This window comes from Arachis stenosperma, chromosome 8 (assembly GCF_014773155.1).
Source record: "Arachis stenosperma cultivar V10309 chromosome 8, arast.V10309.gnm1.PFL2, whole genome shotgun sequence".
NCBI classification, from domain to species: Eukaryota; Viridiplantae; Streptophyta; class Magnoliopsida; order Fabales; family Fabaceae; genus Arachis; species Arachis stenosperma.
Genome location: NC_080384.1, coordinates 10,456,513 through 10,472,131, shown reverse-complemented (window position 1 = coordinate 10,472,131; position 15,619 = coordinate 10,456,513). Strand labels below are relative to the sequence as shown.

The following is a 15,619-nucleotide window of genomic DNA, read 5'->3' as shown; positions in this document are numbered from 1 at the left end:
ATTAACAAATATTATTTTAAACAATTTCATTGAGGTTAAAAATTGAAAAAATAATAAAAAATATATTATAATTTGACTATTTTTTATTTATATTTGATTTTTTTATTATTTTTTTATTAGTTTTAATAAATTTTATTTTAAAAAATCAAGCGGACTAATCCGCCAACCCGCCAATCCACTATAAAACGGGGTACAAACTAACATTTTAAATCCATTTTAGTTAGCGGGGCAAGACGGGACGAATTGAGATGGACCGGCCCACTTTACCACCCCTAATATATTGGATTTTTTACCAAATCCATTTGTAAAAACAAACTTTAAAAAAATAGCAAGAACAACATTGATAAACTGAAATATACAATTTGCATCTGTAAATATTAAGTCATTACATTTAGTAACAATTGACTAACCATATGTCACCAAACATGAAGTTTAAAATAAGCATAACCACATGATAATATAAAGACTACAATCATTTTCTAAAAAAAGAAATCATCCATCAATTCTTCTTTTTTGGAGGTTTGAATCTTGGTGTAGGAACAAATTTCATAAATTCTGCCAACTTTAAAGTTGTATCTAAACTTGCTCTTTGCATAGGGTTAACACTTTCTGAATTTGGAGTTGGAGTGACTTTGCTCTTAGGGGGCAACTTGTGTTGTCTTGCTGCTGGAGTGACCTATATTTTTCTAATTACAGGTTCAGTTTATTATAATGCAAAAGCTATGAATAATAATTGTTGATAAAAAAAAACAAAAACAATATAACTTATTCCACAAATTTTGGCTAAAAATAAGTTGGTTGAGTGAGGTCAATTTTCGAAGTTTGTGGTGAAGCAACATCTTTTTTAAAGGTCATTTTGAGTTTTTACTCCAGTTTCTCTTTTCTTTTGGCTTAAATAAGTTATCAACCAAGTTTTGAATTTGGATGTGGTTGTTTAGAGAAAAACAAATTGCCACTGTGTTAAGACCTCGATCACAAAGTCATTTTAGTCTGAGGTCATAGATAAATGTTCTTATTGGATCAACATGTCTATATTAATAGAAAAACATTCAACCTATCGTATTTTTCTTAAAAGAAAATAGGTAGAGTCAATATTCTTCAATCAATATTGTAATTGATATTTATTATTTAAAATTAAATATAAACAAAATAAAACTAAAAATAATTAAGACATTTATAACTTAACTAAAATATTTAAAAATAAAATAAAATAAAACTAATTTAAAATATAAAATTTAATATTAAAAATTTATAATTTAAAATTTAGACCTCTATCTATATATATATATATATATATATATATATATATATATATATATATATATATATATATATATATATCATCCTTCTTCTCCTTCAATAATGCTGCATGTCTAACCATTCAACTTTTATGAGTTGGATATTGAAAGTTCAAACAATTGTTGCCGTGGGTTACCAAAGATTTCCAACAGATAGATCACCAACACCTATGAGTTGCGAAGGATCTTGAATAATTAATAAACTGTCTTCACTTACAATCCCAAGTATAATAATTATATTCCTTACTAACTAGATCTCCATGATTTATTAGATTAGGTAGAATAACAAAGGTATTTTTTCTTTTAAAGATTTACATATCACTTTTTTTATAAAAAAAATAAAATTATAGCTCTCAATTAATTTATTACATCAAAATTTTTAAAATTTTTCTCGGTTGAGTACCTTAGAGTGCTTTAAAATACTTGTTTTTAAGAATTATATATTGAATTAACATACAAATTCTTCAATTTTGATACATAATATACATGACATATAATTATTTTGGTATTAAAAATATAAATGAATTTAATTTTTCAATTAGACATATTAATATTCATTAATTACTTAAATATTTAAAAATATTCATTATATTAATTAAAAAATAATTAATTTTTTTATAATTTATATCATATTACAATAACTAACACATCTTCTTTAAAGATAGGATCAGAGATGCCAATAATCGAAGGTACATGAAATTAAATTCTAGAAACACATTTCTTTATCTTTCGGCCTACTCTATTTTTCCAAAATTATGATCTCCATTAAAAAACATGCGCTCTTAATTTCTAATTCATTTATAACTCAATATTATTCCGTCACAAACTCAAATATAATGAAATATTTATCCGTTTTTACATCTTATAATGCGTAATTGCATTATATAAATTTTTAAAAATAATTCTAAAATATTTATAATAAAAAATTAAATTTAATATTTTTAAATAATAAAATAATTTTATTTTGATATAAATTTTTAATCCTTAAATTATATTTTTTACATGATATAGTATAGATATGTATATATAAAAATGAAGTTTAATGATAAAAAAACCTAATAAAACACAGTATAACACATTATCATGGTTATTAACGTGCTACGTATTTAAGACAGAACCTCAAGCGAAAGTTTTCAGTTTCAAAGCTAAGAACCAACCACGTGCCAAACAATGTCATCCACAATTATTTTCAGAAATATCTGATCTCCCACTCCAAAAATGCCATGTTGTCACTTCTTCATCTTTTTTCTGCCAGCAAATTCAGCAAATTCATGTTAATTTTTGGAGAAGCAAAATTTGTGGACGTAATAATTCTCGTATTTTGCATTTTCTTTTATAATACAGAGTCATCAACAACCATAGATTCTTCTCTCTCACATTCTTAGGTTCTCAAAGTTCTGAGTGATCTTCTTTGGTTTAGAAAATCTACTTTGGATTTGATTCTGCTACTTCCTGCGCATCAAAGGTATACTACTGCTGTTACACACTTGATCATTGATTTATATCATTTTTTTAGTTTTTAGATATGTTTGATTAACAATCTTTATAGAAATGACTATTTCATTTCAAAAAATAGTAAGACATTAAGATGATTTTGACTGCAAGAAATCTGGTTAGTTCATAAAGTATTATCTCAATTTACTTGACTAAAAACATAGATATCAATCTTTCATTTTGTACCATCGTTTGTAGTTCTTAACCGTATTCTTTGATAAGAGTTCCAGAGATTATAAGCTGCTCGAATTACCGCTAAAAGCTGCAGAATTACTCCTAAAATACCTCTAAAAAATGATTCTAGATTTTAAAATTGCATATTCTTTATTGTAATTTGTCTTTGAACGAATAAAATACCATTCATATAAATGTACTCAGTACTCAAAAGGTAAGAACATAAAATCTAAATGAGCCTATGAAGATTTACTAATAATCTACAGATTAAAATTTATATAAATGTTCTCTATACAAAAGATAAGAAGAAAATGAAAGTTGAAAAGAGTTCGATGAATATTTTTTAATATATAAAAAATCTGTTATCTGGTAAGTAATTAAAATTGTTTTACTTCTAGAATGTTGTAAGCACGCAGTATTATTGTGTTTTTGAGTGAGAAATAGCATGTACCATGTGAGGATTCTAATTTTTTTAATCAATTTTTAGTTCTCTGTTTAATATTCTTGTTAAATTAATAATAAAAGTACATTGACGATTAATTAAGAGATTCTTATGTTCTTTCCTTTAAAATTCATAGTAGTGCATTTTGCTCTTATGTTGTTGTAGAATCTGGGCGTTGAAAAATTGTCATTTTCTCTCACAAAGCTTTTGTAACGCGGTGGTGGTATATATGGGAGTTGTGACTGTTTCTAGCTCAGCTGCCAGGACACCATTAGGATTAAATACAAAGTTTAGCACTCATGGATCTACCCTGAAGAGGCCTTTAATCGTAGCATTTAAAGGAGATAAGCACAATGATTCGGCACTGATTGCGACGAAAGAAAAAGTTCCTATCCACGTTGAAATGGAGAAAAGTAATAATAAGAAACGGATGGGAAAGACTAACAAATCACCCAAGCGAGGGAGAACTATCTCTACAGAGGAATCTGCGCTGTTGGATGTCGACTACAACGAGGCTGCTGCCATACTTGAAAACATATACAAACTTAGCTCTGCATCCGAAACTCACAATGCAGAATATGTAGATCCTAAGACCAAGAGAGTGTTGCGTCGGGGGAAGAAGATTGCTGATAAAGAAGGGGAGTTAAACAATAATGATAGGACCAGGGTGATTAGAAATAGAAATTCCAAGGCAAAACGACTAAGTCTTGATAAGAGGATTGCTTTGAAAAACAACATTCCCACTCTAAAGAAAAGAACTGTTAAGGATAACAGTGAGAAGATTGAGGAACTTGTTAGGGAATATTCAGCATCTACAGATCTTGTTAGTTTGGACTGGAAGAAAATGAAAATACCTCCGGTTCTTCCTTCTTCAGAGCATACTTGGTTGTTCAAGTTGATGCAACCTATGAAGGTAATTAAGTAGTTTAGTCAACAAAGTTATTGTCTTTCTTTTCTTAGATGAATATACATTAAAAAGCATTATTGTTATTTTCAGGCACTTCTTCAAGTGAAAGAGGATTTGCAGAAGGAGCTAGGTAGAGAACCTACAGAGGCTGAATTAGCTGACGCAACAAATATGAACGTTTCTCAAGTGAAGAAAACTATAGAGGTCGGCCGAGCTGCAAGAAACAAGCTCATCAAGGTAATTTAAGTTTTTTCTTTTTTTTTTTTTCAAATCTTTTGCAGCATGGTTTAATAATATGATTTGGATATTGAGAATCTTGGTTGAATCTATTGCAGCACAACCTCCGGCTTGTGTTATTTGTGATCAACAAATATTTTTCAGATTTTGGCAATAGCCCACGGTTTCAAGATCTGTGTCAGGCAGGAGTTAAAGGTCTCATTACATCAATTGATCGTTTCGAGCCGAACAGAAGATTCCGGCTATCCACCTATGGATTGTTTTGGATAAGACATTCCATCATTCGTTCAATGACCCTCTCAAGCTTCACACGTGTTCCTTTTGGACTTGAATCAGTATGTTACCTAGATTATTTTTCATTAGCAATAATGTAGGCTAAATTTATGATTCTTGAATTTCTTCTTATCAACTTGTGATTGCGTAAACTCTGATAACTTGTTTTTGAACAGGTTAGGGCAGATATCCAAAGAGCTAAACTGGAGTTGACGTTTGAGCTTCAGAGGCAGCCAACAGATGAAGAAATAATGGAGAGAGCTCAAATCTCCCCAGAACGATACTATGATGTAATGAAGGCATCAAAATCCATTCTTTCCTTGAATGCGCGGCATTCAACCACACAAGAGGAGTTTATAAATGGGATTACTGACGATGATGGTGTCAACGGTGATAATAGAAGGCAACATGCTCTACTAAGGCTTGCTCTTGACGATGTGGTATGTGCCAACAACTTAAACTCTTCCAACTTTTTAATTGTTTTATGAGTTAGTTAACACTCCTCACATCTCTTAACGAATAAAGCAAGGAGTTAGTCATTTTAAAAAACATTATTAGTACTGAAAAGAAGATTCATTTCTAAGTATCAAAAATAATAAAGATATATTTGGTTAGTTTATTTTTAAAATATATTTTTAATAGTTTAAAATTACAAAATTATATTTTTATTAAATTATGATTTTAGTTATTTAAATTTTTATTAAATTAACAATTAATTTTTATATAGTATCAATATAAAATAAATTACTATCTTATTATACTATTTTAGAAAAAATGTAGTATCTCATACATATAGTTAGTTTTATATTTTTTATGGCACTATATAACAATAAAAAATATTAATTGAAAAAAAATTGAAATTAAAATTAGTTTTACACCAAATGAATTAATTATTAATATCAAATTTTATTGATGTAAATAATTTTTTAACAAATAATTTATTAATAAAATAATAAATAAATAAACATTAAAGTTAAAAAATTTTAAAACAGAAAGCCAACTTTCTTGTCAATATTTTTAAATTTTTATGTATTTTTTAATTATTAATAGTTTCATAACTGATTGTCGATTTAAAAAATTGTTTTTATAACAAATTATTTTTTAAACGAAAAAATAAAGGTCAAAATTTAAAAATTTAACAAATACATGTTAATTCGAAGAGTACGTATTCAGTACTGAATAAAATAAAAAAACTCAATCAATATGTGTCTTAATTCATAGTTGAAGCTCTATTTTTTTAATTATCTTGTCTATATACTCAATAATACAAAAATTAAGCCTAAAATAAAAAATTAAATTAGAGGTAAATAATGAATATCTTAATAACAAAACATACAGTAAAAGGAGCAGAAGATGGAAAAGAACATTGGGTGAATGTGGCGTGACAAAAAAACATAAAAACTAGTAGGAAAGATTTGAGCCTTTATCCCAAATGTTTAATTATTTTATTGGTAATGTAGTTTCGCAAAATTTTTAATTAGTTTATATATATATATATATATATATATATATATATATATATATATATATAATTAGGTCTCTGCATCAATTTTTTTCTTCAATTAAGTTCTTTTTGACAGTAATTGACTTAATTTTATAGAGACCTAACTAAAAAAATAATATAGTGTAGGGATCCAAATAAAAGAAAAAAAAAGTTAAGGACCTAATTAAAATTTTTTTTGATGCAATGACTCAATTATAAAAAAAAAAAAGTATAAGAACTTAATTAAAAATTTTATAAAATTATAAAGACTAACAGAATAATTAAAGTTATCCCAAAATAAAAAACACCATGTTTTGGCTTAAAAACGTTTTCAAAAGTTAAAACTGAAAAGACTGCAAATACGAAAATAGCGTTTTAACTTTGTTCTGTTTTTCAAAAATGTTTTTGTTGAAAATATTTTTAAAATGTTTAATCAATTATATTTACATGTCTTATTTTTATTTTCATCGAAAATGAAAATAAAAATGCTTAAACCAATCAGCTCCTAAGATTTAGGTATAATGAAAGTTATAAATTCAATTATGATTAATTTTTTATTTTATTGTTTTATCAATCTCCTTGTTTTAGATAATCTAAATTCCTCTAGATAATATATAAATTTAAAACAATCTTTATTTTTTTAGTTAATTTTTAGAGATGAATAATTCTAATAGTTTTTAGGAGATTAATTCTATGTATTATCACTAACATTCAACTATGCTGCCATTATAATCAAAAGTCATTAATTTCCACACCCTATCATACCATCTAAGTGCATAACAGTTCTTATTAGTTTAGTTATAGTGACCATTATTATTTGTTAAAATTAATGTTTTTTAAATTTTAAAATATTTTAAATTTAAAAAATAAAATAAAAAGTATCACCTTAATTTTAGTAACACTTTTAAGTAGTATCAAAATTGTATAACCACTGTAGTTACTATAATGATAGACTCCATCTAATGATACATGTAAATCTAATGGTCGCTTCTTTCAATGTGTATAGCTTGATTCCCTGAAGCCAAAGGAGAGCTTGGTGATAAGACAAAGATTTGGACTGGATGGTAAGGGAGATAGAACATTGGGGGAAATAGCTGGGAACTTGAACATTTCTAGGGAAATGGTAAGAAAGCATGAAGTCAAGGCTCTCATGAAGCTCAAGCACCCAGCTCGATTGGATTATCTTCGTCGTTACGTTGTATAAAATCCATTAATAATGTATTATTATTATTATTATTACTATTATTACTATGTATATGCCTCTCGCTTCCCTTACACAAATTAAATATTTGTTATGTCTCATTAGCCATACAGTAGTTTGATGTGTTAATCAATTTGTGTCACTGGTCCACACAAAATCATAATTAATCGTATATTCGTCATGTAATTTGTATACCATAGACTTTGAAATTGCATATAAGGTACATAATAATGACAGATACATGTTACATGTAATGTGTCTCGATTATTATTTTTTATTTTTATTTTTAATTACACAACTCTTACACACTATTTGGGGAGGGGGGGAACGGGTTGATTCTATTGATGAACGGACCTGGGTGTGTGGTTTACTCACAGGCAATTGAATTGTCATTGTGCTATGGCTTTGATAACCTTTTTGATGAGATTATAATTAGTAATATTCCAAGTTATAATACAATATATGCAATGGATTCTTCTCCCAATAAATATTGGAAACCAATTTTTAATATTTATAATTTAAAATTTAAAGTCTATAATTTAAGGTTGAGGCTTTAAACTTTAAAATAAAAATTAATTAGCTGATATAATATTGGCTTTCTTTTTTTTTTGGTAAATAATATTGGCTTTCTATTGGAGTGTCTTGTCCGTTTAAGTCTATAATTTTTTTTTTTTGTTGGAGTAGTGTTTTGTCCGTTTCAGTATTTTAAATACTTTTTCTTGGCCTTAACCAAAAGAGATACGCTTTTTGGGCGGGGCAAAAGAGTCCGGGTGGGTTTCCTGGGCGGGTTGTGTCCTTTTTTCTTGTTGGGCTTAGCCCATGACTCCAAAAAATAAGCAAAGTTTTTAACTAACTTGAATTGGATTAGTGATTAGTTTATTAGTTTGTTTGTTTAAATAACTGTGAAAGAACCAAGTTGGGTTGGTCTAGTGGTTAGCTCACTAGTCCGCTTAAGCAAGGTCGGGGGTTTGAATCCCGTCTTGCTGCATGCAGCAACCCATTAGTTAGCTTTACTTTTATAGGACTGATTAACCCGTATGCAAAAAAAAAAAATTGTTAATGTTTTATTTTTTTGTATAGAACTAATTAATTCCATAAAAATAAATATCAAAAGTCGAAAAATATTTTTTTTATTAAAAATCTCATAACCCCTTTAAAGTAATTGTCAGGTTAAGTTGGGTGTTCACTCAATTTTGATCTGCTGTGTTAGAGGATAATGTGAAAAAAAAAAAAGCGAAGCTCTTTGATAAAAACAAAAAAAAAAGTACTCCTGGCTTTGTAATAAGACTTTGTGAGATGTGGTTCTACCAAAAAAATCTTCATATCTACATATTATTCTCATCTCGGTGGAATAGATACTGTTGTCTAATCTCGTTATCTTTACCCTTTCATTTTCTTATTAGTTTGTTAAAACTAATTAATGATTGTGATAGATACCATCCACCGAGTGAGTATTGCTGCTATCTTAAATCTTGTTAGGTGAGAAAATAAACTACTTAGGCAAATGTCGCAGTAGGAATTGAATATTCAAATGGGATTGGGTCTACAGGTAATAAAGATAACAGTGACCGTAGTAAAAACTAACTATTTATATATGAAAATGTCTTTATATAAAATAAAATAATAATTTAATCAAATAATAATAATATTTGTTGGTTATATAATATTTTCTTAATTTTTATATAAACATAGAATTCTATATATATTACTCAAATCTCCTACCACTAGCACATTACTTTTATTAGTTGACATGGTTAATAGAATGAGTATTTCTCAAATAGGAGTCTTTACAATTCAAATTGTGACCTTACAAGTTAAATAAAATATTTTTGTTAATTAAGCTATCAACTCCTATATAGGGATATGCTTAAATACATTAGCGTGGAGACTTTTTAACATTCTTACCAATTATGTATATAAATTAAAAGTAGTAGAGAATATGTGGAGAAGGCAAGTATAGTGGGAATTGAATAATATTATTTAATATTTATTTTAGGCATCAAGAATTGATATCTCATTGGGAGATGAAGTATTAGAGCATATACCCGAAGGTGGCATGCATCTATCTCCTACTTTATTTAATTTTAGTCCAAGGTTGGATCTGATGCATCATGGTGTGATCAAAGTACCAACCCAAATTTAAAATGATATACAGGTCACTTGAACATTTTATCTTGTCTCCATATCACTTGACGTCAATTTGGATTTGACTAACAACTATAAATTAAAGTATTGCATTTTTTTTCTTCCTTTGGCCAACAAGAGTTAAAAGCTGACCAAATTTCTAATAAAATATTTAAGACTTGCCTATGAACTTATGAGTGTAACCGCATAAGAAAAAACGTTTTTCGTTCTCTTCCACATCATTTCTACCGTGAATTTAGTTAGTTATTATCATATAAGCACAGTGATGAATTTTGTGACGTCTTTTAATGAAAATATTAATTAATCATATTAATTTGTAGTAGTGTATGGTTAAAGTGTATATAAGACTTTGTTTGATTTGACTGTAATATAATGTTGATGTATGTAGTATTAGTTTAAGGATCAGAACAGCAATAGTAGTAGGTAAACAATGATTATTTTGAATAATATGAACAATTATCAATCAAATAATAATATACTATATCTTAATTTAATGTTACTAATTAAATTTAAAATTAATTTACTCTTCTAACTCTATTAATTTATATTATTCACATATTATTTAAAAATATTGTTGGTTATCTATATTTTTCCTAACAATAATTAATAAAGTTATGAATTCTGTTAGGAAATCAATGAAATATTTATACAATATATACAATGGGCTATTTATTTTGTCCAATACGAATTAAAAAATAAACATTCAGACTAATTTTTCAAACACAATACACTCATACTATTCAGAATAACCATTCGAATACTAAAAATAATAAACATCTGATATCCTATTGAATCGAACATTTCTATATCCCCATTATATACATTGTATAGATACTGCATTGACTTCCTATACTTTCTCTAAAATTATTAGCAAGTTGATGAAGAGACTTATTAGGAGTTGAAAATTGAAAGGTCTTTTTGATTGGAGTGTTACGTCGAAACTTGTTCTTGCACTACACATATATATATGGTGGAAAAGACTAATTGATCAAGAAAATGGAATTAATTAACATGACCCATCGAAGTGAGTGACATTAGGTAAATGTTTATAACGGAAGAATTTCGAAAGTTTTTTGAATATCGATATTCTATTATTTTTAATGGTCGATCTCAATTATAAAAAATATATAATATATTAATTAAAATTAATAATTAAAATAATTAAAACACTAATATTTTAAAAATATTTAAAATTTTTTCTATACTTTATAGCAATACAGATTTTTTCGTGGTTTGTGGGTATAAAATGTTAAAAAACGAAAATAAAAATGACGTAAGTAAAAAGTTTCTTGTCCCCCACTTTAGCGGGAATACAAGGAAAAGGTGGATGCCAGTGTTCATATTCATTTTAGAGCATTTTTGTTTGTCTTGTAAAATCATTTTTATCTAAGTTATTGCAAATAGAATTATAAATAATTTTATATATAGTTCTTTCGTTTTATATAAGTTTTTTGTTTTTTATGTTTAAAGCGTGAGCAACATACAAACTTATATGTATTTTCTGTTAAATTTCTATTTTATTTAAAATAAATAAAATATATTCGATCAAATTTTAGGTGTTTTAAGAACAAAATATAAGATGTTAGATAGAGTAAAAGGAATAGACTTATATTTAACAATTTGATACTTGATACATTTTATGATATTTATTATTACTTCATCACAATGAGTTACATGACTCACATCATGTATTGCACGATACATGCATCCTCAAGTAGTTATACACTCGTTTTTTCAATTGTATAACATATATTTAATTTCATTTGCATATACTCTTCCTTTTAAAAATATTTACATGCGTATCTAATTAAATATTATCACATTAATAAAAATAATTATTTTTTTAATTTTTATATGAATAATTATTTAAAAGAATATGGATAATAACAAAATGATTACGTAAAATATTTTAGATTTTGTTAGGTAGATAATAGCTTTTGTGAACAATGAATTCTAAAATTAGTTCGATAAAGTAAAAATACACTACACCTCAAATTACCCACCTAAATCTTAATATTAAGATAATTATCTGCACATCTACTGAATTAAACATTCAATATATTTATTGTTCATATTGTTTAATATTTTCATTGTCTACCTATACTTTTTCAAATATTTTACTATGTTAGGTGCACAAAATTAAACTATATATAATTATATATTAGGGCTGTGTAACACCCTCACTATCAGAATGTCACGCTTCCGGCTGCGCTACTCTGATAGCAAGAAGTATTACGACGACTTCATATACTTTATAATAAAATAGGAGCCTTTGACTCGACACCGTATCGCTGATTTCTTTGAAAATCGGAAATAAAAATTTTATCTTAAAAAAACAAACAGGCATAGATTCATATACAAGACTTCTTACATAATAGCTTACAATGTAATATACATATAAAACATACAACTCCTATCCCTCTTACAAAATTTTAATAACAAAGACGAGGGAAGAAAAATTATCTAATTAATACAATATCATATAAAATCTAAAACGCAGCTCTTCATAATGCTCCTTCATCTGATTCTTGAAAAGTTAAAGTTGTAGGGGGTGAGAACCTAACCACACGGTCTCACCACGAAGTTTCAGAATTGTCATAAGAAGATATTTAATAAAAAAAATGTTTTCAAACTCAGTGATTATTGTTGTCTTATGAATCTTTTAAAAACCAATAGCTAATCATTCAAAACCTTTTCAAAGAAACAATATTTAATCTTTTAGAAATCCAAAACCTTTCTTTTTTTATAAGAAAATCTTAATCAATTTCCTAGACGGTATGAATAACCAACCTGTTCCAAGCATAGGTTCATTAAGTCTATGTTGAACCAGCTTGATTTTTCATACATTACTAATACCTCATTCAGAAATTATTCAAATCAGAAACCAATCACTGTCTTCAGCCTATCACATAATCAATCAACACAATCATCATTTCATCACCAATACTCAATCTCAAAGTACCACATTAGGAACAAACACAGGCAAAACTGACAAGGAAAACACATGTATAGATAGCAGTTAAAGCAAATAGCTCAGATAGTAGTTAATAACAATTAAGCAATTAGGCAAACTAAAACAAATTCAAGCCCAAGCAACGCATACAAATGCATATGGTGCATGCCTGTCCTATGACTAATGAGCTCATCTGTCGGTTATAGAGCCAATTCGACAAGTCCGGTTTGCTAAACCCTTGGACTGTCCCCCGACGCGCATTTCCATGAGTCTATGTATAACTTTTTCTCATATATATATATATATCAAATCGCTCAATGGGGGTACCATTCCCGGGAATTTATAAGTGCCCGGTCACCCTTACGTCGTAGGGTCAACAGAGTATCGAGTCTTAACTTGGAGCAAGTGGTGGCAAGCCACTGCGTCTATCCAGGAAAAATCGTATCTCAGATAATTCAAATTCATAAGCCATATGAATAATTCATTTAACATTCATCAATATCTAAGTCATTCTCAATATCATCATCATTCATCAATCCATATCTCATTTCCAAATTCATTCAAGAATCATATTTCAAAGTCAATCCTCATCATCCTTCTTTCCATTCCGTTCATCAACAGTCCCAATTCAAAACATAATTCTTTCTTTTCTAAATAAATCAATCTTAAAACATATAATATTTAAAACCAAATCTTTTCAAATAATTACTTCAAACGGAACTTCCTATTTTATAAAATTTCGACAGCATCTCCTCTAAAACTCAGATTCTGCCACCCTTTTTGGGTCCCATCCAAACATTCCTCAAACCCTTTCTCAATCATTTCCAAATCTCAATCATTTTTCAAAAACAGTTCTAACATCAAGTTATTTTCAAATCCAACCATTTCCAATAATAAATCTTTTTTCAAAATTAAACCAGCTCAAATATTAAATCATTTATAAAATCAAACTAATTTCAAAATTAAACCGCTTCCAAAATTAATTCATTTTCATATCTCAAATCATTTCTAAATCCAATTCACTTATATTATCAAATTAACTTCAAAACCAAGGAAAACCACTTTTCATAATAATCAACTAAATAACTTTTCAAACTAATTTCTTTTCAACAATCACACACCACTCAAGCAATCAAGCAATCAAGCAATCAGTCATTCAATCTAGCAAACAACCACATTCATAGGACAGTCATAATCACAGATATATGTTTCTCACATTAATATCTCTTTATAACAACTCTATAAGATAAAACAAATTTTAAGAAAACCCCTACCTCAATAAGTCGAAACTATAAACCAAACATGTCACTAGAACTTTTTCCCCTCTCGGCCTGACATTGGTAACAGCCGCAACCACAGCTCCACAGTATCCACACCCACAGTAGTAACTTAAATTCACCAACTTACAGCAACCAGATCTCAATCCTAAAGCATTAACGTCGCAGAAATCTTAACAACATATAATAGAACAGTGATTGACAGAGTTCGAAATTAAAATAAGGAAAAGCTTACCGTACTAAAGAGGAGCGACTAAACCGAGTAGGCGCAATGACAACAATACTCGCTACAACAACGGCTCAGAGCAAAGGTGACAGCAGTGGAATGGTAGCTCCGACGGCGGCGTACGACAGAGCAACTCGTGATAAACAATCCCTGGCACAAACAACCTCAGCAACAACTCTTATAGTAACCAGGATTTTAACCGACAATAAGGGAAAACCAGAATAAGGCTACAACTTACCAAGAAGATGGCGGCTCCAGCAGCAGTTTCCAGCAACAGGGCTATGGCGGCAGCGGGCAGCTCAGCAGCAATAGAGGCAGAACACAACAGCGATAACGACAAACCTAACAATAGCGACGGTACGGCTTCCATCCCTTCCATCGTGTTCTGGTCATCTCCCAGCGATGGCGTGCATGGCAGCGTTGACAGATCCGACGGCAGTCCTCCATTCGCGATTCCATAGCGGCGACAGATCAGACAAGTTCGGCGCCGGAGATCTCCCTCTCACGCGTTGTCTTTCTTCTCGGCGACAGAACGGCTCCCTCGCGCTTGCTTTCTCTCCTTCCTCGATGGCGGTTCGTGGATATATCGGCGGCAAGCTAGACGCGGCAAGATGGCGATGCGGCGGGACACGGGCGGGGTGCTCCAGGCTGGCAGTGGCAGCTCGTGAGGACGACTACAATGAGGCAGCGGTGGTGGGACCCAGTGGCACCGGCGCAACCTTCCTCTTCTCTTTTTCTCCCTCGGTTTTCTCTTCTATATGCTATCCCTTTCCCTTTTTTTTCTTTGCTACTGTTGTGTATTGGGTTAATAACAAAGAAATAGATTAGGAAGAAAGGAAAGGGCAAATGGCGGCTAGTTTAGGAAAATTAGGGTTAGGGTTGTGTTTTGGGGATTTAGGGTTTATATAGAGTATTAATTAAAAACTAAACTTAATCTAATAATAATATCTATAAAAATACTATTTAATTATCAATTTAAAATTTATTTTTAAATAAATACTCCAATTCAATAATTAGAGATAATAAAAATTAATTTTCTTTATAATCATGAAATAAAGTCAAAAACCTAATTATTCAACTTAAAGCATATAAAATTCTTATTATTTTTCAATTACTAAAGTTTTAAATCATAAATAAAAAATTGCTTAACTTATATATAAAATCTCTTAAAATATAATCTTAATTAAATATAATAAATCATAAACAAATTTATTATTTAATTTTGTAAAAATTTGGGGTCTTACAGGCTACTACACATCCATATAATTATGTAACCAAGTTGGCCCAAGCCCAAATAGAATCAGGCGCATTAAATGACGAGTGAAAACACGCGCCAGAGACCAACGAAACCCTCCTTTTTTATTCGCGCTGCATTATGAAAAAATGTTACATCTTCTTCAACACGAAACCAATACACGAAACGACTCATTCTCTTCGAATCTCTCTCAACATCACTCAAACTTTAATCACGTTCTCTGCAGAAACCACTACTGGAAAGGAATCGGGAGA

General features: G+C 29.1%; 1 protein-coding gene across 1 annotated transcript; it reads left to right on the top strand.

Annotated features, from left to right (window-relative positions):
- The first annotated feature begins 2,520 nt into the window (after positions 1-2,520).
- Positions 2,521-7,763, top strand: LOC130944071 (RNA polymerase sigma factor sigE, chloroplastic/mitochondrial). Its single transcript, XM_057872214.1, has 6 exons — positions 2,521-2,763; positions 3,574-4,321; positions 4,406-4,552; positions 4,651-4,887; positions 5,002-5,265; positions 7,315-7,763. The coding sequence occupies exons 2-6, from the start codon at positions 3,638-3,640 to the stop codon at positions 7,510-7,512; spliced, it is 1,530 nt and encodes a 509-aa protein (XP_057728197.1). The 5' UTR covers positions 2,521-2,763; positions 3,574-3,637; the 3' UTR covers positions 7,513-7,763.
- The last annotated feature ends 7,856 nt before the right edge of the window (positions 7,764-15,619 follow it).

Bases quoted from the DNA above. Each gene is read 5' to 3' on its own strand.
- LOC130944071 (XM_057872214.1), top strand. From the start codon at position 3,638: ATGGGAGTTGTGACTGTTTCTAGCTCAGCTGCCAGGACACCATTAGGA. The intron at 4,553-4,650 runs GTAATTTAAGTT...AATCTATTGCAG, and splicing joins CAAGAAACAAGCTCATCAAG to CACAACCTCCGGCTTGTGTT. The intron at 4,888-5,001 runs GTATGTTACCTA...GTTTTTGAACAG, and splicing joins TTCCTTTTGGACTTGAATCA to GTTAGGGCAGATATCCAAAG.